Source organism: Amblyomma americanum, chromosome 3, assembly GCF_052857255.1.
Source record: "Amblyomma americanum isolate KBUSLIRL-KWMA chromosome 3, ASM5285725v1, whole genome shotgun sequence".
Taxonomy (NCBI): Eukaryota; Metazoa; Arthropoda; class Arachnida; order Ixodida; family Ixodidae; genus Amblyomma; species Amblyomma americanum.
Window position 1 is genome coordinate 26,051,635 of NC_135499.1, and position 22,786 is coordinate 26,074,420.

General features: G+C 48.1%; 1 protein-coding gene and 1 long non-coding RNA gene across 2 annotated transcripts; both read left to right on the top strand.

Moving 5' to 3' along the window:
- The first annotated feature begins 10,559 nt into the window (after positions 1–10,559).
- Positions 10,560–11,869, top strand: LOC144122901 (uncharacterized). Its single transcript, XR_013312935.1, has 3 exons — positions 10,560–10,741; positions 11,361–11,537; positions 11,717–11,869. It is a non-coding gene; the product is annotated as an uncharacterized LOC144122901 (long non-coding RNA).
- A 50-nt stretch (positions 11,870–11,919) lies between these two features.
- LOC144123674 (uncharacterized) lies at positions 11,920–12,794 on the top strand. Its single transcript, XM_077656461.1, has 2 exons — positions 11,920–11,923; positions 12,148–12,794. The coding sequence occupies exons 1-2, from the start codon at positions 11,920–11,922 to the stop codon at positions 12,792–12,794; spliced, it is 651 nt and encodes a 216-aa protein (XP_077512587.1).
- The last annotated feature ends 9,992 nt before the right edge of the window (positions 12,795–22,786 follow it).

Here is a 22,786-nt window from a genome sequence, read left to right on the forward strand (position 1 = left end):
CGCTTCTTCTACTTGACAGGCCACAAGTTCAATTCGGTCTTCCTTCAACGCCCTTATTAATGATCATCAAATTAATCAGATACCGTCATCTGCAGAAAATATCGTTAGCAATTCTTTTGGCAGTCGGACGAAACCACCACCTGAGATTCGCCAACTACGTGTGATATCTTTGAATGCCAGAAGCATTGTTAATAAAACAGACAGCCTTGAGGTAGTGCTCTACTCCTATGATCCCCATGTACTGGTGATAAGCGAGACATGGTTACACAGTGGTATTTTTGATGAAGAAATTGTGCCACCGGGCTACGTCATTTACAGACGTGATCGCGGTTCACGTGGTGGTGGGGTTGCTGCGATTGCTAGGTGTGAAGTGAACGTAACGCTCCGTGACCAAATTGATCAGCATGAAAGCTTGTTTTTGCGCCTAGTAACGCATGGCTTCACCTTTTACCTTTGCGTTGTGTATCGTCCACCTGATGCAACGGATTCTTTTATGTCTTGTCTTTTCGATCATTTAATAAATTACCAGAATCGGAATCTTATCCTTACCGGTGACTTCAATCTTCCTGCCATCGACTGGGACAAACCTTCGTATGGCCTATGTGCCTCATGTGATATTGTTTTAGATCTGATGTTTTCTTTAAACCTTAAGTAAGCTGTTCGTGAACACACCAGACAGTCATCTGTACTAGACCTATTCTTTGTTAGCCAAACCTTTTTTGATGGAGTGCTTGACGTTGAAACGGGAATATCAGATCATTGTCTTTTATACTTTTGCTGTGTTTCGCCTGGTGCTTCGGGGGTGCGTCAGGCTAAAATGATAAAGGACTTCGTTCGTGCTAATGGTAATGCAGTCATCGACGGCTTACAGTCGCTGTTAAGCAGCTCCTCCGGGAATGACGTTCATAGTTTGTGGCATCACTTTAAGAATGCAGTGCAGTACTGTACCGAACATTTAATTCTACTTAGAAAAGTTCATATCAACCGTCGCAATCCTTGGATAAGTCGAGAACTTCTTCAATTGAAACGCAAAGTGAAGCGATTTAGGAAGAAAAAGATATCTTCATTACAACAGTTCCAACTACTCAAACAGAAACTTGCGTTAAAGTTAAAATCAGCAAAGTTTCATTATTTTGAAATGACGCTCCCCGAATTCATCAGAAGCAATCCCCAAAAGTTTTGGAAATTTTTAGGTCGAAAGAATGAGCAGTTGAGTAAGGGTCGAATTAATGACGACATTGTGACCGACTGCACAGTAATTGCAGAAGGTTTTAACTCTTACTTTCAAAGCGTATTTCTGACGGAGAGGGCAACCACAGCTAGAATTCGAGGTGATGATCTTGGTAACGTACCGGCTATTTCTGTGAATGGCGTTCTGTCGATGCTGCGTAAACTTAATGATAAGACATGTTCTGGTCCTGATGGGATTGCAAACGCTTTTCTTAAACGTTTTGCAACGCAATTATCCGAGTTTTTAACACAGATATTTCAAGTCTCTTTAACTTCTGGTGATGTGCCGGAGGACTGGAAAATGACCCGCGTTGTACCAATCCATAAAAAAGGAGATAAGCTAAGTATTTCTAACTACAGACCGATTTCAATTACTTCTTCTTGTTGTAAGTTAATAGAACACATAGTCTCTGGGTACCTTAATTCGTTTCTAGCTGAAAATAACATTTTATCCCCTTTGCAACACGGCTTCAGAAAGGGTATGTCCACCGTGACGCAGTTGGTTTTTACTGTTAATGAATTCCAAGTTGTTCTTGATAAATCCGGGCAGGTTGATGTTCTTTTTTTAGACTTCCGCAAAGCTTTTGACACTGTTTCTCATGGCAAACTCATTTCTAAATTAGATATATTGGCGTCCCTACTTATCTTGTCAACTGGATTCATGCTTATCTTAAACATATGAAACAATACGTAGACGTTAATGGCTGCAGATCTAGCGATCTTCCAATTACTTCAGGCGTACCTCAAGGCAGCGTCTTAGGGCCACTGCTTTTCCTAATCTACATAAATGATCTGTCTGCTTCCATCCCCGGAAATGTCTCTTTAAAGCTTTTTGCAGATGATTGCATACTTTTTAAGACCATAAATAACCAGAACGATCACTACTTCTTGCAAAATGCGCTTCTAGCTGTTCATCAGTAGTGTGTAAAATGGGATATGCAACTAAACCTTGATAAAACTATTCTCTTACGCATTTCGCGCAAAAAGCATCTTAGTCCTTTCTCTTACACACTGCAAAATCATGTAATGCACGAGGTTACACAATATAAATATTTAGGGGTAACGTTAACTCATGACTTAACATGGACTTCACACATTGCAGACATTTGCTCCTCGTCCTTTTCTAAGCTTTGTTACTTAAGGCGGAAGCTTAAAGATGCCCCAAGTAAAGTTAAACTCCTTGCATACTCAACATTCATTAAGTCCAAATTAGAGTACGCTTCGGTATTATGGGATCCATTCATAAAGAAAGACATATACAAGATAGAGATGGTGCAAAAAAAAGCGGTTAGGTTTATTTATAACAAATACAGGAGGTTAGACTCACCTACAACACTAATGAAAGCCAACCATATTCCATTACTTGAAGTGCGCAGAAAAATTTCCCGTCTGTTGTTTATGCATAACCTTTTAACACATAAACTAAACATACCCCGCCCTGAAATTCTCAAACAATTGTCGCGCCGAACACACCTTTCACGAATTCATTTGCTGGAACCCATTTTTGCAAAGACTGACTCATTCAAGCACAGTTTTTTTCCACGCACTGTTTCCGACTGGAACTCTCTTCCCGAGGCCATTTTCCAGTCCTCAAATTTTAGTAAAGCTCTTGAGAAGCATTTTCTCGAGTAAATGAGCGTTGTATTTCGTTATTCTGCTCATTGTTTGTAACCCCATGTATTTTCTTAGTATTTGTCATTTTCAATGCCTTGTATAGCCCCTCCTGCATGGGCCAATCTATTGGCCTGCAGTATTATGACATAAATAAATAAATAAATAAATAAATAAATAAATAAATAAATAAATAAATAAATAGGTACAAAGTATCAATGGCATCTCTAGGTTGAATGTAGCCACCGATTATAGAGGATTTAGAAAGGGAACCTGGCAAAACAAACGCGCGAAAGAGACCTATAGTCTGCGCGAGCGCCAGTTATTGCTACAACAAGGATGCAGAAGATGTTGTTTATCGGGAGATGATGTAAGTGCCGATGCAGCAAATTTCTGAAATATTGCCTAGCGGCGAAACCTAACCGCAGCTGTATATGCACAGGTTGGCAGGACAGCAATAATTTTGCCGCAGAGAGGGGCTCTTGCTAAGGAATCTGCAACCTCGTTTAAGTGAAAGCGCATGTGCTCCGGTACCCAAAGCAACCTTACCGAATTTAGATGGAGCGGGAGGGGGAACTTAAAGAGGCGTAATGCTCGAGACTCGGTGGGTGAGGATAATGGGGAGCAAATGGACAGAGTCCGTTATAACAACGACCTGGGAAACTGCAGTTTCTAATTTTCGTGAGGCTAAGAATACTGCTAATAATTCAGCCAGATAAATTGGAGTGAAGTCAGAAAGACGGTTGGAAAAGCGAACCCAGTTAAGGTGAAAAAATTCTCACACCTGTCTTTTCGCGATCCTGCGAGGCATCGGTAGCAATAAGAATATGGGAGGGAAAGGATCTTAGGTGGTCCTGCAACAAACCGTGAAGAAGAGAAGGAGGCTGAAGCTTTGCATTGGATGGGAAAATGTCATCAAATTCAATCTGAACAGAAGGTGAATTGTTATACATTTGGCGGACATCTGTGAAATTAATGTTTAAGGGATCAGAGCGACTGCAAGAAACATATCTCTGGAGTATGTAAACTAGACCAGGCGGCACTGAAAAAGTGGGCACGTTGACTAGACAATATTACACTGGAGGAGTGAAGAGGTGAGTCGCACAATATTATTTGAACTGTTAAAAGGCGAAACCTAGCTGATATAGATGACATTCGCGCCTCAAGGTGCAGAACAGCATTGGTTACATGTTTGGGTAGCCCCAGGCAGAGGCGCAACGCCCCACGCTCCAAGAGCACAACAAGGCGAAGTTTGTAGACAGGAGCTCCTGAGAATAAAACACAGCCAAACTCCAAAATCGGGCGGACGTACATTTTATGAATCATCAGAAATGTTTGCCTTTTATTGCCTGTCCTAGCACTACAAAGCCTGCGCAGGATGCTAATGGCCCGAGCCCCTTTTGCGGAAACTTCATCAATGTGTGGCCGCCAGGATAATGTCGTATATTGTCACGAAGTGGTGACTGCATTCCGGAGAGCAGGAATGCTGCGAAAGTGGTGTCTAAACAAAGCACTTTATTTGGGCGGACTTGAGCTCCCAATAGACTGAATCACTCGGCGGCGGCGTAGCGACAAGCGTGCTCGGCGGGTGTCGAACAGAATGCCCGCCGCTGTCGGCCGTGCTCAATTTAAAGCTGACAGTGAACTTTCGGCATAAAGCGGCATAAAGTGACTAGAACATTTAGCAACAACGTAGAATCAGCTCTGCCTAGATGCGATCAATCGAGATAAATCTGGTGGCGTCTTGCATCGCAATCAAAGCGATAAAGTGGCGTGGTGGCAGGATTGAAGATTGAACAGACACTGCAAAGATTCGCGGCATTACTCCCTTCTCAAAGAAGCATCGACCCGATGCATTGAAAGAAATAATGCCACTAGCAACAAGAAAAATGGACCGAGCGAAACTCAACACATAGTGTGGGAATGCAGCGTCCTTTAGCGCGCATATAATGGCTTCAGGCGTACGACAGGGACAACTTCTGGTCGTACGCGGCGTCGCTGGGATGCAGTCATTCCGCAGGGATGACTCCATAATACAGTTCACCTAGCCGACGAAGAACATTTTACGGGCTGAAATAGTGGCGCAAAAGCTTTTCACTTAATCCACGGCGGCGAATGGGCGTCTAAACTCAGACTTGGTCTCCTGACTTGTATACCGCGTTGCGTCTTCGTAGGTCGTGGCGTCTGGCGTCGGCCCGCTGCTGGTCTTTGATCCGTAATCGGACAAGCCTTCGAGTTTCTTCTGAGCGTTGAAGGAAGGCGGCGACGTCGACTTTCTCTTCCCAGGCAGCACAACATTGGGCGAACACCGGGCGATCATTGGCAAAAATTGGCATGAACGGCGGCCTTACATTGGCATTTAAGCAAAGCGCCACAACTTTGACACATTGGTCCCACTTTCAGGCCAGTTTTCGGCCAACGTTCGGCCGATCGACGGGCCAACGCAGGCCTGGCGTTCGTTCCGCGGCATGGGCCAGTAAAGGCCGCGGATTGGCTATCCAGCTTTCGAACACTGTCATCCAGCTATCGTACATTGGTATCCAGCCGTCAAACATTAATAGCCAGCTTTCAAACACTTGTATCCTGCTTTCGAAAATTGGTGCATGCAACATAGCCCAGGTAGCACATCACAGCGGGCCAATATTAGAACGCCACTGGCAAAGCGTGGCCCTAAGTATGCCCAGAGTTGCCAATGAGGATCCGATATTGGCTGTGCCATCAAGAAATCATGGCTATGATGGGCCATGTTAGCCAGAGGTCTCCCATTCTTTGCCAGAATTGGCTAAGCCATTTTCAAAGCCTGGCTATCATGGGCCATGTTAGCCAGAGTTCTCCCACTCTTTGCCAGAATAGGCTAAGCCATTTTCGAAACCTAGCTATCATGGGCCATGTTAGCCAGAGTTATCCCACTCTTTTCCAGAGAGAACTAAGCCATTTTAGAAACCTGGCTATATTGGCCTTGGCTTGCCACCCCTTATCCAGTGTTAAATGTATACTGGCAGGTGTTGGCGAACATCGCACCATCCATTATACAGGGTAGAAGATTGATTTTATAATTCATTATTTATAATAGTTTATAATTTTCGAACGCGCTAAAACTCGTTTGAGTTCCTGGGCTGCACCTGGGTGAGTTCAGGAATTTAAAGTTTTATTGATCTTTTTCTTACCGAACACTTTCGCGGTATATGTGTGGAGTTGAATAAACAACGAATATTTTCCGACTGCGCAGTCTGAGATAGAGGCATAGTTACGACGAAAAAAACTAAATGAAACCGAATTAAGCTGTCAGCAGATAGCGCCGGCCAGAGGGAGCTCTCGCACAGGAGAAACTAAAGGAGGAGCGTGTCGACGCCGTCGAGGCGCGGCGCGGCGACGTCTGCCGCGGGCTCCGCCGCTGATGAATTGTGTTCTAAGGTGCTTCCCAACCATTTCCAAACGCATTCCGAAGCATTCCAAACCCATACGCTCGCTGTGTGCTGCTGCATATGCCATCAACATTTGTTCGGTCCGTTCGCTGATTTTGAGTTGTGAAACGACGTGGCGGCGACTTCGGTGGTGGTCAGTCGAGTGTGCATATTCCGCCACAGGGGAACCGCTCTGTCGCATATAAGGGCCGTTTCACATGCTGCAACTAGAACGAAAACAGTCGGCCAAGCCGGCGACGCCGCAGTGCGATTTTCGGCCGGTGCTTTCACATGCAACTCCGCAGCGAATTCGGTCAAAGAGACAGTCAAGGTTTCTTTATGTTTGCAAAGCGAATCCATGATTAAACGCGACAGAAACGCTACACCAATTGTTTTGATGATGTTATGACGGGTGTATTTTTTGATGTGGGGCATTATTTCAATGTTTTCACTAGAATAAACAGTCTTTCTTCCACCGCGGCAACAGCTCCCACGTGACCGCACGTCGCACGCAGTCTCGGCGCTCCCCATTGTTCAGTCGCTGGCCAAACACACCGAAGCTGCAATTGAATACCAACCGGACGGAACTCGATCGCAAGCCGTCTGCGACTATACCGACGGCCCTCGCCAGTCACAGACCGACGGAGTTCGCAGTGTCGCAGGCGAAAATCGCATGCATGTGAAACGGGCCTAAGGCCGACTACGACACCATCCAGACAACTACGGATCTGTAGAATTCTATCGTTAATACTGGGATCTAGAAGCGGCTGTATCTAACCACTAAAATTGCTTTGAAAATGTCTGGTAAATTTAGTAATTAATGAATATGCGCTGGCATGACCCTGTTGTAAGATTCGTGTAATTATATATGGCTCAGCCACGCCGCTAATAAAAAACATACTTTTTTGAGAAGTGCACAAACAGAGGTCACACTGTTACCATTGTCCGATTTCTGGGCATATTAACTCGCCTATTTGTATGAAATTTATGTATTTTAGAGCGTTTTTGCAAGCTCTGCTTGCGTGAGTATCTGAAAACCAGCCCTAGGGGGCTTCCTTCTAAAAAAAAATCAAATGACTTTGATTTCATGATTCTTTAAATGAGAAAAGCGCTTTTTTGCTTCACTCTAGAGAATTCACTGCCACACTGCGCAGTGAATGTCTGCTTAATAGAGACACTAAATCAAACGTAATAACTTACTGCAAGTGCGTTCCCTAAGCCGACTTTGTGCGCAATATAAGCAACGTCCAGAGACGAAGCTGTGGCCTCGTAATTTACAATTATGAGTGCGCACGCGCGAAACATTAGGCCGCCGCTTCAACGCGCGGTAAGAGATTCCTACGCTTCCGTACGTCGTTCCCTGGGATCGCGCCTTGCCCTGTGTTTTCCGATTTGCTTTTTCCTTCCTTTTCTGCAGATAGAAATATTTCAAAATGTTGTTTTTTGTACATATTCTTGCTCTGTTGCGTAATTTGCATTGAGGGCTATAGCTCTTGCTGACGTCTTTACTTATTTGCTCGCAAATTAGTTTTTTTTCTTTCGATTATTACCTTTATTGATGAAAAGCAACGGAAATAGTTGCGAGCCACAGTTCAACACGATTTAGTTTCTTTTAGCATTTTGTATGAAATTTCCACACCAACAAAACGTTGAAGGATTATTCGACGACCAGCGAATAAATCTATTGACAAATGATGTTAGACGCATGTTAAAGGGACACTGAGGATTACCCTATCAAATTTTTTTGTTAGCAAAATCTGATAGTTCAGCATTTCATGGCTTTGTTGCCGCTTGTCCGGCAGCAAAAGATGCATTTATTTAAAAAAAATTGGATTCGAAGTTGAAAAAGTTGTTTTCGCCGCTCTGATTCAAACTCGAGAACTCTTATCACGACACGGAGATCTCTTATGACGTCACAGGACAGAGTGACGTGAAACGCGACGTAAACTGAGACTCCGTGATTTCTAGCGGCTAGCGGTGCGGTCTAGCATCTGCCTAAATGAAAGCTACCGCCGCCGCACGTTGAAGGCATCTATCGGGGGTCGCTACCGTCGCTCTGTTTACGTTTGCACCGGCGTCTTGCCAGCGTTGCGATGGATCCCGTTCCCGAACCCGCCAAGGTAGTTCTCGCAAAATCTCCGGCCTGCATTTCAGCGACCTCAGCCCCACAGAGCGTGCGATGCTTTTGAGGGAGCACGGTTAGGTTAGGCGTCGGCGGGTCGTTTCCCCCTTCCTCAGTGAGCAGCCGTTGCAAACTAAATATCATAACCCCAGTGCGGGGAGTCGCGAGGCGCCAGGACAAGGTCGGCGCGTGGCGCCCATCGGAGGCTGGCCGGGGCTTTGGGGCCAGCTAATTGGGATTCCTTGAACGGCGCGGTGTCACGGGGCAGCAGGCGGCGTCGAGGTCTCCCACGGTTGCAAGGGCCAAGTTATTTATTTATTTTATTGCCACAAAAAACGGAGAAGGTGCTCAAGGGAGGTCGCGTTTAAAGTGGGCGCCTTGAAACTAAAGCCGACGCACGACGCTTCAACGGCTTCCGCTAGATCCAACGGGTCCACTGGATCGGGCTCTCTCGCCTACTTGCATGTACCTTCATATGTGTACCGTGAATGGATCAAATTAGCCGAGAGCTCGAAAAGAACAGCTCCGCCCAACTGCCGAAGTTATTGAACTACGTCACAACGTGCACCTCGCCGCGGAGCCGAATCAGTCTGGCCGGGCCGGCGGCGGCTGGCGCACTCGGCGCGAAATAGAGACATGCTCCAAGTCTCCCCGCCAGTGCGGTCAGAGTGCGCCGAAGCCGCCGAACGCGTCGGCGGTCAAGCGCAGTTGGAGCATAGAGGGTCTCGCTTTGGCCGACTAACGTCGCCGTGCAGCGCGCGCGCGCGTGTTACGCCGGAGCATAAACGCGCCTTAACAGAGCCTGTGCTTAACCGTTAACCAACCTATCCGTTGGCGACATCTATACGAGCCACTGAAAACCCCCGCCCACGCACTGAATAAAAAAAAAACACCTGTGTTCGTAATTGAACCAGGGCCTTTGCCGCTTGGGGCAGAGACGCTACCACTCCACGACGACGGCTCAAGTAGCAATTGTCAATAAAGGCGCATCTAGTAATTTCACTCTTCCGATGCAGAAATCTCCGCCCTTTCGCTACATACCTGCTGGCCTAACAGCGCAAGGCCATCAGCAATTTTTCTGAACTGCCCTGTACCTTGTCTCCCGTCCCTAATACACGACTTCCGTTAAGTAGTTTGAAGTTGACTGGCACAGCCGGGAATGTTTCGCCGGGCGAGCGTGCGAAGACACAAGTGCTGCCTTGTATGATTACCGACCATCGAGCCATCATAGTTTTTCATCGACCGTGGCGACCATCTGACAAGCCTTAACAGGCTCCTTCAAAGGTTAACTAGCACTTGAAGCGGCACTTGGAGTTCCTCTTCTGTTCGGCGCTTGTAAATCGAGGCGCGTCAAAAACAAAACCACGGGGCACGCAGAGCTCATAGACGCAAAGCGCTTTAAGAAATCGAAACTCTCCTGGCCGCCTGTGGCGCCGCCAAGCATCGGTTTTCTTTGCTTCCTCCAACATTCAGGTTGCCTTTTGTCTGCTTTCTTTGTGTGATAAAAGTGCACTAACGGTTTTAAAACAAAACTTCAATATTGAACCGCGCAATCTTTCTTTGTCAGCCTCAGAGATTCGCGCCACATGTAGGAAGGAAATTTCCTCTAAGGTGGCGTCTCTTGTCCTACGACGTCACCACGCTTGCACTTGCGAGTTTGGCCTGTGGTGGCGATACCTGTATTTTGGTTCTTGCTATTTTCTACCTTACAAGAGCTTTGTTTTCAGTAAGAGTGGCGTTTTTGTGATCAGGAGCTGGTATTTTATCGATACAAGCCAACTTCAATTTCTCCTCAGTGTCCCTTTAACCTAGCTTGTTTGCCACATGTCCCGTATGTAGTACTATGAAAAAGTGCGAATTTGCTTGCATAATATTTAGTTGATTGTTTTATGTTTTTGTTATTTCACCATATCATTTAAGCCATCCTGAACTAACACACCGCCCAACAGAATGCGCGAGTGTCTGAAGTCGTTTTGGCGAAGTCCATCTCGAGCTCCACATTTTTCACTTCAAAGTTTTCGGTCGCCAGACATGATGCTTCTATAGGCTCCGTACAGTCAAGTTTGGTCACGATCCTTGCGCCACCTAGCGCCGCTCCAGCGAGTCTGTGGGCCGGCTGAATGGAAGCACCGCCGCCGCGCTCAGCTGCACCGCCTGCACGCGCTTTCAGTCGCGTTGCAACGATGGCAAGCAGTAGTAGTGGCGGTGGCCTCGGCAAAAAAAATGCGAAAAGAAAAAGCAGTTGTCGGTATTGCTGCGTGAAGGATTGCCATAGCCGCGAAGGACAGTTTGGCATTAAGCTGTACAGATTTCCAGGTAGGCCGTACGAAAGAGATCGACGAAAGAAGTGGATCACGGCAGTGCGGAGAATCAAGTAAGTTCTTTGTCGCATTGAACACCAGTCTTAGCGTCTTTTCAACATAGTACGTTTAGGAGTTTCATACCGCGAGTGGTAATTTTAAATGTGAACGCCTCGCCGCGCTCCGGGCGGTGAAGTTTGCGGAAATTTTGTTCGAACCTCGTGCATATGTACCAACGCATACGTGTCATTCTCATCGCGGATATATCGCCGCACTTAACTTTCTATGGCGTTTGTCCGCGCTGCATTTCTTCGATTGTACTTCTTTAGTCGCGCCTACGTACAAACTTCCTCACATGTATGTACATACTGCACTTGCCTAGGAACGTTCGTACGGCGCACCGGGCTGGGTACGGAAGAAGTTATCGTGCATGCACATTCGCTAGGAGTGCGGTTGGCTCATGTGTCAAAGCTATTTTGGGCCCTGCAAATGGCGAAAAGTGTGGCAAACATGATAGAGCGGGCCGGTAGAACTTTTATGCGGTGTACGCAGACCACTTCTCCGTAGTGTAAACAACTTGTGTTCTGTAAAATTGCAGGCCAATTAGGGAAACATTATGCATGTATTGCCTGCCTCCGCCCTCTGTGGGTTGAGGATTTTGTGGTGTAAACAATGCTGTGTCGTCTTTTTCAGCCTGGCCGACGGTTCCGAGTGGGTGCCGAATGAGAGGACAAGAATATGCTCTAAGAATTTCGTCAACGGAGAGAAGAGTACGATCGCATCGCATCCAGGGTACTACCCAACCATATTTCCGGATGCATACAGGGTCAGCCACGTCGATGCGACTAAGCAGCTTGCACGATATGAAAGGTATGAAATGTCTTTTAGCACTGTGAACCACCTATAAGAATTCAATATTTGAACTACTGTGCAATTCTAAGTTCAATTAGTCTGCAGAATTTGAATGCAGCTGGTAATTTTCATTATGTAACGTTGAGAAGAAGGACCACAAGGAGAATATGAATTTTCGAATGTTTCATATGCTTCAGGTTGCATAGGAGGAGGAGGGCTAGGGCATCGTCTGCCTCAGTAATGCCAAAGCAGGCATCTGCCACTGTTAGCGAAAAAGACACGGCATCAAGCACTGAAGAAGACACCTCTGAAACGGATCCCCTGAATCAAGAGCCATCCAACCTGGAGGTACTTTGCATGGCTGTTGACGCAGCACAAAAAGACGAGGTAAGCAACCGGGATGGGCATGGAAGAATGACGCTGCCATTCTTTATTTTGATGCAAAGCCGTCTCTGTGTACATGTTACATGCAGAGTTTAAGTGTGAAATTTCAGCAGCTTACTGCCTGCTCTCGTTACTGTGAATTAAAGTGTTTAACCTCTAATTTATGTATATGCATCTCACTGCAGTGCAGGTGACATAGCTGTCCAGTTTTATGACTGATACCTGTTTTTTCTTTTCTACGCAGTCTTGTCAAACCGACGACATTGCAGATGTTCCGGCACATTTTCGGTGTTCCTGTGTTCGGCACGAGGCAATGAGGCGTGCACTCAAGTCAACCACAAAATTGTTTGCGACGCGGAAGTACAGTGCAAGCCTGCAGTGGTTTCCCACCAGTCTGGTAGAGACAGCAGGACAGCTTGCTTCACAGGATACGACAGTGTCCAAGCATGTGCAGCTGCCATGAAGGATTTGTGCGGCGTGTCCCCCGACATATATGCCCTCCTGCTTAGCATAATGCCCCGTTCTGCTGAGCGAACTTGTGATGTGCCAATAACCGATAGGCTTGTGCTGTTTTTGATGAAGCTTAAACTTGGGATCACTTACTCATCTCTTGCAGTGCTTTTCTGCGTGTCCAGGAACACAGTCTCTCGTCATTTTAAGAGTGTTCTTAAAACACTTAGCATTGCCACGCAGAAGTGGATATATCGGCCTCCTGATCATGTCATTAGACAGACAATGCCAAATTGCTTTAAAGTTCACTACCAGGGCTGCTCGATGATAATTGATTGTACAGAAGTCCGTACAGAACAACCGTACACTGTACAGCAACAGCGTGTGCTGTATTCACATTACAAAGGAGGATATACTCTGAAATTCTTTAAGCCGTGGTAAAAACAGCGCAGCGACGACAGACACAGAGAAGACAGAAGAAGACGGACAAGCGCTGTCTTCTCTGTGTCTGTCGTCGCTGCGCTGTTTTTACCACGGCTTAAAGATGCACCAACTAGCTCAGTTGTCGGTTCTTCTGCACTCTGAAATTCCTAGTTGGAATCACGCCATGTGGTGCAGTCTGCTTCTGCTCAAAGGCATACGGAGGCAGGTGTTCAGATTTCTTTATTACAGTGGATTCTGGGTTTCTAGACCTAGTGCAACCAGGCGATGTTGTGATGGCCGATAAGGGGTTTCCGGGTATAAAGGCAGGCCTTGAAGAGGTACGGGCTGTATTAGTGATGCCCCCATTTTTGCAAGGTCAGGACCAATTTTCTGAAAGTGAGGTGCATGAGACGTACCAAATTGCACAGGTGCGAATTCATGTGGAAAGAATTATCCAGCGCATAAAGATGTTCAACATCCTCAACAGACGCATACCCACAGAGCTGATTGCAGTGATGAGTGACGTATTTCATGTCTGCTGCGTCTTGGCAAATCTCCAGCCGCCTATTATAAGCTCCGAACATTGAGGTTTGAAGTGCTGCGCCATCTGCAATCAGCAGACCTACGCTATATTCTCATTTCCACACATCTTTTTATTCAAACGAAAGGTTGATCTCACTCTCGTGGACTTGACAAGGGCGGGGAGCAGCCACGTAAAGTAAAAGTCCTCCAGTGCTCGCACAGCTGAACATAGAAAGTCATCGTCTTTCTCTACAAGGAAGGTGATGTTTTGTGGTTCAGAATAAACAAAAAAAAACATTCATTGAGATTACACACATACATTAACAGTTGCACCTGTGTGTAGTATCGGTGACTTGCAAGTAGCGTCAATTTGCCATTCTTGTACTTAATGTACGGCACAAATGTAACCTCCTGCTCTACATCAATTAAGTCTCTGTTCCGTCTTGAAAACGGGCACTTTATCTCTAAAAGGCAAACACCCTTTGCCGTTTCAAAGAGCCCGTCAGGGCTTCCGCAAAGCCACGGCTGGGCTGTATGGACCACAAGTCCAGTCTGGAAAAAGAAATATTTTTCTGAAGCAAATGAAAATAGAAAAAGTACTTTTCTGAAGCGTATGTCCCACAAGTACACAATACAAATAATGCAAACGCAGACATAAAAGTGTAATGGTCATGTGCAAATATGAAAGCAATAAGGCTACCAAATGTGAAATCACAAATTTTTAAGTCAAGCAGGTTGTACACATGTAGCTTACCTCTAACACATCTGCACAAACTTTCTCCTCAAAGTTCTTGCGTGCCACTGGCTCCATTTTCATGCCTGAAAAGTAACTTTCAGTCAGCCCAACGTGCGATGTTGTGATATTGGAAAACGTACCATATGATGTGGATTCAGAGCAAAACCCTCGACGATGCAGAATTGTCTTCAAGAGGTCTTGAGGAGGCTTCCTTGTTCTCAGTATCATGTGTGCTTGCGAACAAGTTATTCTTAATCTTCTTTCTCTGTGCCACCTGTTATAAATTTTGACAGGATAATTAGGAGATACGTTACATTGCAACTCTCCAAGGTGACATATGAACAAGGAGGTGAATCACCTACCTGTGATTATTAGCCTGCCCCTTTGTCAGTGCACATAGGTGCAGAGCACTTAAGCATTTTATGTTCTTGGCGTAGTACGCTGCCACTTCTGCTGGCATTTCTTCTTCGTACTCCTTTTTTTAATTAATATTTTTGGAAACTTTGCTGTTACCATTAAAGAGTGCAGAGCCTTTTTTGGTTCTTGCAAAAGACTCCTGAGTTTTTCTATTTCTTCTTCAAGTAATACTTTATCTATGATATCTTGCAAGACTGTCTTGCATGCACTTTCATCAATTTCATTTTGTGCTTTCAAAATTCTAGACACTGGACATTGAATGTCAGGGAAGTGCTTTATCAGAAAGCTGGGGTCCAATGGTTTGGGAGGCTCTCCACCACCAACATGTGGGTGCTTGTTAGCTGAAAGAAAATATGCAGGTGCATTAGCTGAAATAAAGCTGGGGCATGCTTTGTGGAAACAGACTGAAAAGCACAAGCATTATTGTCTTCTACCACTGCGTAACAAGCAATAAGTTTCTGAACTAATGCCGAAATGTCGGGCAATACATAATACAAATAGGTACATTTAACTTCCATTACTTCAGCAGTGAAATGCAATGCTTACAACCAAAAAGTTCTTCAATCGACGCTTTATCGTCCACACGGGCCTTTTTCGATGGTCTTCCCCACCTCTGCCTCTCAGATGTGCAGGAGGTGTCGTCGTGCATGTTGACATGCAGCGCGACAGCCGCGCAGTGTTTGCAAGACCCTGCAGCGCCGTACCTGCAACTGCAAAGTCCAGCTTGCAGTTCGCGGTCATTCTTGTTTATCTGCGGTGAACACAATGTAAATGCAACAGTTGACACAAACTATGACCGCCAAACCAGCCACCCAACAAGAGAACGTTCGCACGTGATGCCCGCATATTATGATTAATTACGTTCCCACCGCGCAACACCTTTACAAACCCTCCGAAGAGACTTGAAAAACTCCACTATGCAATGCAATCATATTCCTGAGAAGCGATGTTGCTTATTCGTGCACATGATAATGTCGCTGAAACAAGCCTCACGGAGATTTGAGAAGCGGTTCGCGAATCCACATGCTACGAACGATACAAAACGTGCACCGCCGACAGCGGGGTCCGTATTCAGCAGTGGCTGTTGCCACGTTAAAAATGCCACAACTTTACTCACGTGCAAAGAAACGTCGTAAACTTGTTTCCCTTGTTGAGAGCGGCACTTCGCCCGCACGTTGACGCCGTCAACTTCCGTCACAAAGGAAACGTGTCCAGCGTCGTACAACTTCTTCCCGCTCGTCAGAGAGGCGGGATGAAAATATTCTTCTGTACCCTTAATGGGCCTAAACCCCGCTAAAACCACCTGGGACATAGCAGAGGATCGTGCCGACCGTGGATGTAACACGAAAGCGGACGCTGGCCGTGCACACGAAGGCGAAAAGAGCAAGTGGGCAGCTTGCGCCCTGCCGCCCCCGCCGGCTCAGTAAGGCGGAATCTGCTACGGCGGCGCTAAGCGCGGCGCTGCTCCGTAGCGCCCTCTGACCAGTGTACGGAGCCTATAGCGGCTTTGCAAGAAAACTTTGACGCTTCCACGTTTTCCACACCCTTACCTTCAAAACTGCTTATGACTCATTCTCGGAGAATTCCACGCCTCTTTCACATGTTTCGGCCCCCTCTCTCTCTTGAAGTCTCCTATCTCCGCAAACCATCTTCCGCACGTGCCCTTTTCAAGGAAGCGCGCTACCAACCTCCCCCCCCCCCCACCCCCCGATGCGCTTTTTTTACTCACTTTCTCCTAGCTGTTTCTCCCACGCGCAGGTATGCGCTGCGCCTCTCATTGCCCCCCTTCCCGAGATTTTCTTTTGTCTACCTTTCAGCTCGAAACTTTTCTTTCGGACCACAAAAGCTGCCTAAAAGAAAATGACTCCCCTCCTTGCTGCCCCTCCCTCCCATCACCGTCGTCTCCCCTGCCATTCGTCACAGCGTGATGATCGCCACGACACATTCTTGACCGGACGAGCCTGGCAAGGCGGCACTCAACCACACAGCCAACGCGACGAAAGAGCATGCACTCTCGATCTGGCTCCGTTCGTAGTCTGCGCAAGCGAAAACCCACACCCAATACTATAAGAGAGCTCCGGCACGGTTCACTACTCTGGCCTGCAATACCTTGCTTGTAAGTACTACAAATATTTTATCTTGAGATACATTAGGAAATCAATGTGATTTTGGGAGTAAGTGTTGGTCTGACTACATGCGGCTTTATTTTTTCCGGCAGGAGCAGAGAACGAGACAAAGCACGAGGACGACTTTTATGTATCTACTCTCATTGCCAAATGTCTGGCTTGACGTTGTGCGCAGTGCAGATCTGCCGGAAAGGTAAGAATTTTATTTTTCGTCCTTGGTGCAATGAATTCACCAAACATTCACTACTTCTTCGAATAGCGGGTTTGATTTCTTCTGACCTTTCATCCAATTCATTCAGGAATACGTTTGTCATGTACAGCTTATGCAGGATAGGAATCGGAACTGTTTTGTGTTCCACTACAGACCAGTCGGTAAGGATATGTATACTACTTCTGCGCTCTTCATCATGCCTCATCGTGACATCATGCCTCTATTTGCAGGCTCGACGCATTGTGAGGTCATCGTGCAAGAGCTGGACAAGCAATTTGAGTGCAGTGGAAAAGTCCTTTTGCAAGAGGAGTGCAACGATTACTTCAGATATGACTGATCAGCTCACAGGACGACAGCTTCGTAAAGCACTTTATGGATTTCTTAGCCGTGCTACAGCAGATTGCCGAGCTGTGTTGTCTAACCTGAATCATCGGCACGCAGCAAACATGAAAATAAATGTACCCCACCCCAAGTTCTGCCCAGCACCCCACCACAAGTTCTGCCCAGGGCCCTACAACAAGCACGACATCCCACTCCAGGTCCCGAGCCCTGCCTATAGGCACACCACCTCAAGAGCCTCTCAGCTGCGTTGAATAAAGATCTTTTTTTTATTACTTTTGGTTGGCTCTTTTCTTGCTTACCTTCCGGCGGGCTGGTAGGTGAATAGTACCATGTTTGCGAAAAGGAACCGGGGTGCAAGGTTTGCATCTCCTTTGTATAGGGCAGCCCTTCCCTAGAGACGAGTGTTGGATTGTGAGGACATCCTAGGGTTCTTACCCTACACATATTTGTCACTCCAAGCAAGAAGCCAGCCATGCAGCCTGGTTACTATTGAAGACTAAATCGTAAATGCTGGTCAGTAACCAGCAACCGGGTTTGCATGTGCCGGAGATCGAAAGCTGGATACCATTACTCTAAAGCTGGGTACCAATGTTTGAAAGTTGGATGCCAGTCCGAGACCTTTACTGGCCCATGTTGCATAAAGCTGGTGTGATGACCCCCATAATGCGCAGGTCCACACGGGACGGAGAGGCAAAGAGACACCGTATGGCTCAGTTTAAACAAACAGATATATTCAATAATTATACATGATTAAGATTCAGAGGCTGGGGCGTCCGAGCTTACGTGCCGACGACTTCATGGTGGCGATGGAGTGGCTCCGGAGTTGGGCTCGAGCGGTTGCTGGCAGAAGCTGCACGCCGTCGGGCTTCGGCGCTGAAGGCCCTCTTGGCGAACGATGTCGTCCTGAGCGTTCTCTTCCGTACTGCTTGTCGATTTTTATATCCTCTTCTCCACACTCCCTAGGGTGAGGACGCCCACGCCGGAGGGGGGGCTAGGGCTTTCACTTGGGCGCACAAACATACCACCGCACTTATGGTCTCGCCCCCCTCACGTGTTGAGTCCGAGGGAAAGAAGGTTGTCTTCGAGGTAGCGCATAGCGTCGGCTGTGGTAAGGCGCGCTCTGGCCCGCTGACAGTTCCCGCGGGTCACCGGCCTCCATTCTCCATCCATCAACTGACACTCGCTCCTCAAGGTAAGGCGCGCTCTGGCCCGCTCACAGTTCCCTTGTCCTGGAATGTGCTCGGGAGGGCCGCCCCTGGAACCGCCACGCCAATTGGGGAGGATAAAGCCCGTTTCCCCGCAGCGGCGGCGGCGGGTCCGGTTGGGTCCGGTTGGGCTTAAACCCCTTCGTTCTGGTCGTCACTCAAAGAGCATGGCTGGGTAATTGATGATGCCGCTGTCATCTGGGTCTCCGTCTACGCCGCGCCGTCGAACGTGGAACCTCGTAGCACACACACGGAATGTCACACTCGCTCACCCTCCAGAAGAATGTTCTCCGAACATTTGAGTCCCTGCAGCTCCCCTTGTCTTTCTGAATCGCCTCGCACAGTGCGTCCGACAAAACACTTTTCGCTGCACTCAACACCACTGCACAACACCATATGCCTCCGCTGTCATAACTGGCGTCTCCAGGGGCAGCACTGATCTTCTTTTACAGATAAACATGAAACTCAGCACCCAAGCCTCTCCTTTCTAGTCCAAACTGGACGAAATAAATTTACCACAGTTACAAAGGAGCTCCCACTTCTAGCACGATCACGGCACAGACAAAAATATAGATAACGAAAGGAAGTAGGGCAGGTTCTGCATGCGCTCCGCATGCTCTCCTGTGCAGGTGTTACTTAATGACAGAAAGGTTTAACTACCAACTCCGATAACTTAACACATACGCATATAGCAATGTTATGAGCTGCGGCATTACACAATTCTGACCAGTTCACAACTCCGCTCTGTTTACACCATTAGTCCGACTTAGCTTTCCGATTTCGCAGCGGATATCGGCCTTCATGAGTCATACTAAGTAAGTCTGTGACCCTTTGTCTGCTTTGGGACTCGCGAGGGCTCGTGGCAGGAGCCTCTCCTGGCGTTATCTGCGCGGCAACCTCGCGCGCTTCTTCTTCTAGCAATGCATGAAGTAAATCCGGTGGCATTCCGGCCGTCACCTCTGGCGCCTGCCGAACAAATGCAGGAGAGGGCGTTTCTTGCGAACTATCTGCGCGCTCCGCTTCACTTCTGTCCCCATCAAAATCCACGCTTTCCCTTTCCTCATTTCGTGAATACTGAACCGGTGCCGACTTGAGGCGATTTGCGTGTATCCTTATCAAGCGCCGGTTCACGTCTCGGACTCTGAAGTTTACCGGAGAAAGCTTCTCGACAACCTCGCACGGTCCTCTCCACTTCGTCTGGAACTTACGAGCTAGCCCAATCTGCCTTTGGCAGTTTTCAATGTACACGCTGTCCCCCACATTAAACGGCGCGTCTCTAGCACTGCGATCGTGCACCTCCTTCCTGCGCTTCGCCGCTTTCTTTAAGGCCTCCTTTGCGATGTCCCTCGCCACTTGCAAGCGCGATTCTAGCTCCACCTTATAGTCGTCCAGTGAAGCGTATGGGACACGACGGGGGCCCTCTGGCACTTCACTAGGCTGGTCCGGGTCTCGGCCGTAGAGAAGAAAGAATGGCGATTCGCCCGTGCTCTCGTGTGCTGCGGAATTGTAGGCAAACATTGCATACGGGAGCCACAAGTCCCAGTCCCGCTTGTCGCGCGAAACAAAATGCGACAGGAACCCGGCCACGGTTTGGTTCAGTCGCTCCACCGCGCCGTTGCAAGCCGGATGGTACGGTGTTGTCTGCTTCTTAGCGATCTTAAGCAGCTCGCAAACTCTCCTCACTAGCTGCGACACGAAGTTCGTTCCCCGATCTGTCAAGAGTTGCCTCGGGGGTCCATGTCGGAGCACGATCTGTTCGACAAATGCTCTTGCAACCGTGTCTGCCTTCTGATCTGGGAGTGCTACCGCTTCCGCGTATTTTGAAAGGTGATCGACAAATACTAAAATGTACTTGTTTCCGGAAGTGGTCGTGGGCAATGGGCCCATTATATCCATACCTGTCCGCTCGAAGGGAGCCGAAACCTCAGGGAACGGCTGAATTGGAGCTGGTCTTCGTCCCTTGGGTGTTTTTCTTTCGAGACAGGAATGACACTTCGCACAGTAGTCTCTAACATCCTGTCGCATGCCACTCCAAAAGTACAAACGCTCCACACGCCTGCGTGTCTTCGCTACGCCAAAATGACCGGCGCATGGCGCATCGTGAAACGCGCGAAGAACCCTTTCTGTCCACGACCGAGGTATTACGACTCTCTCCCAAGCGGTTTTCTCTGGTCTCCCTTTCCTGGTTGGCCTCGTGCGCCGACACAGGGTGCCGTCTTTGCCAATGAAATAACCTAGCTGTTCGGCGTGAGACGGTGCGCCCTCTAAGCTTTCGATTATTCGCTTCAGGTCAGGATCTTTGCACTGCTCTGTGCGTAATTCGGCGGGGTCGACTACGGGGACAAACTCATCTATAGCTGCCACGGCAGCTGTGCGGCTGAGTGCATCAGCATTCAGATGTGTCTTTCCTGACTTGTGCTCAACTTCAAAGCAGTATTCCTGCAGGTGTAGATTCCATCTAGCGAGTCGCGAGCTAGGGTCCCTGACACTCATCACCCATTTCAGAGGATGGCAGTCTGTAACTAGCTTGAATTTGCGGCCGTAAAGGTAGCATCTGAAGTGCTTTACTGCCCAGACAACGGCGAGGCACTCCCTTTCCGTAGCTCCGTACTTTTGCTCTGTGGGGCTCAGCTGTCGGCTAGCAAAAGCAACGGGATGTTCTTTGCCCTCGATAACCTGAGATAGCACGGCACCAACTGCGAACTTTGACGCATCTGTGGCCATAACGAAGGGCAAATTAAAATCCGGGTGGCGCAACAGCGGTGCACTCATTAGCTTCCTTTTCAGGGCCCCAAAAGCATTCTCCGCGTTTCCGTCCCAGCGAAAGGCGACATTTTTGGCTGTTAAGGCGGTGAGCGGCTTAGCGAGCTTGGCGAACTCCTCCATGTGCCTTCGGTAGTAACCGATCAGGCCGAGAAACTGCCGGACCTGGCGGACGCTAGTCGGGGATGGAAAATCCGAGACACACCTTAGTTTCTCAGTGTCCGGTCGCACGCCGTCAGCTGAAACAACGTGCCCGAGGTATTTCACCTCGTTTTTGAAGAATTGGCACTTAGAGGGCTTCAGCTTGAGACCCGCTCCTCTTAGTCGCACCAAAACCTGTTCAATATCGCGCAAATGGTTCTCAAAACTGTCACTGTATATGATAATGTCATCCATATACACGAAGCACAGCCTCCCCAGAAGACCTGCCAGGATAACATCAGCGGTTCTCTGCCAGACAGCAGGGCTGTTGGCCAGACCCATCGGCATTCTTTTCCATTCATAGTGCCCTGAGGGCGTGTTGAATGCCGTTTTCCTCGGCATCTGCCGGATCCATTGCTATCTGCCAGAATCCCGCTGCCATGTCCACTACCGTGAAGTACCTGGCAGAGCCCAGCTGAGAAAGCGTCTCCTGTATATTGGGGATGGGGTATGGATCGATGCGAGTTACGGCATTTAGTTTGCGGTAGTCCACTACCAATCGATACGAGGCATCTGGCTTTTCCACCAATAGTGCTGGTGCTCCCCAGGGTGACTTTGAGTGTTCGACAATGCCGCGATCAATCAGGTCCTGCACCTGCCGCTCCACCTCCTCACGTTGGGAGTAAGGAATCCTGTACGCACGCTGGTAAACGGGCGATGAAGTGCCGGTTTCTATCCTGTGCTTTATAACGCCACAGCAGCCCAAATCCAGGTTGGACGCGGCGAATACCTCCGAGTAGTCGTTCAGCAAACCAGCCAGAGCCTCCCTCTCCCTGGATTTTACGTGAGAAAGATCGAACGACACCTTTGGAGCAGCCGAAGGACTAGCATGCTCTACAGTTGCGAGTACCGTATCGGTGGGCTAACGTTTCTCTATCGCAGAGGTGAAGAAAGCCAATGTTTTGTTCTTGGGAAGGCTCAGTGGCTGCTGGCTACAGTTAACCACCCGTAGGGGCACTCTGTGGGCGTCATTAACTGTCACGAGGCACGCGGCTGCCTTCAGGCCGTTGCTGAGAGAGTCGACCGGCTCAAGCACTACCACGGCGCCGCTCTCTACATCTGAAGGCACAAACGCGTACAAAATGTGCTCCGACCAAGGAAGGACGACCGCCTCATCGACCAGCCTGACGGCAACCCGCGAATATACCTTCTCCAATGATCCCACTGTTTGACGGGTGTCAATATCGGTAATGCGAATCTCAGCCCCTCTCCTGTTCAAAAACGGAACTTTTGATCCGCCCGCATTAACCTCTTCCTCAGAGAATGAGACTACTACCTTCCCTTTTCTCAAACAATCCTGCCCTAATATACCTGACACTCCGTTTGGCAGAGACACCGTGTCCGGGCATACGTAGCAGGGGTGCTCCAATGCAATTCCGCCGAGAGAGAAGAGTAACCGGTAGAGTCCACTTATGCCAAGAGGATCCCCCGTTATGCCTACAAATTTGGTTGCCATACCACCAGACGCTTCCAACACCTCGCGGTCC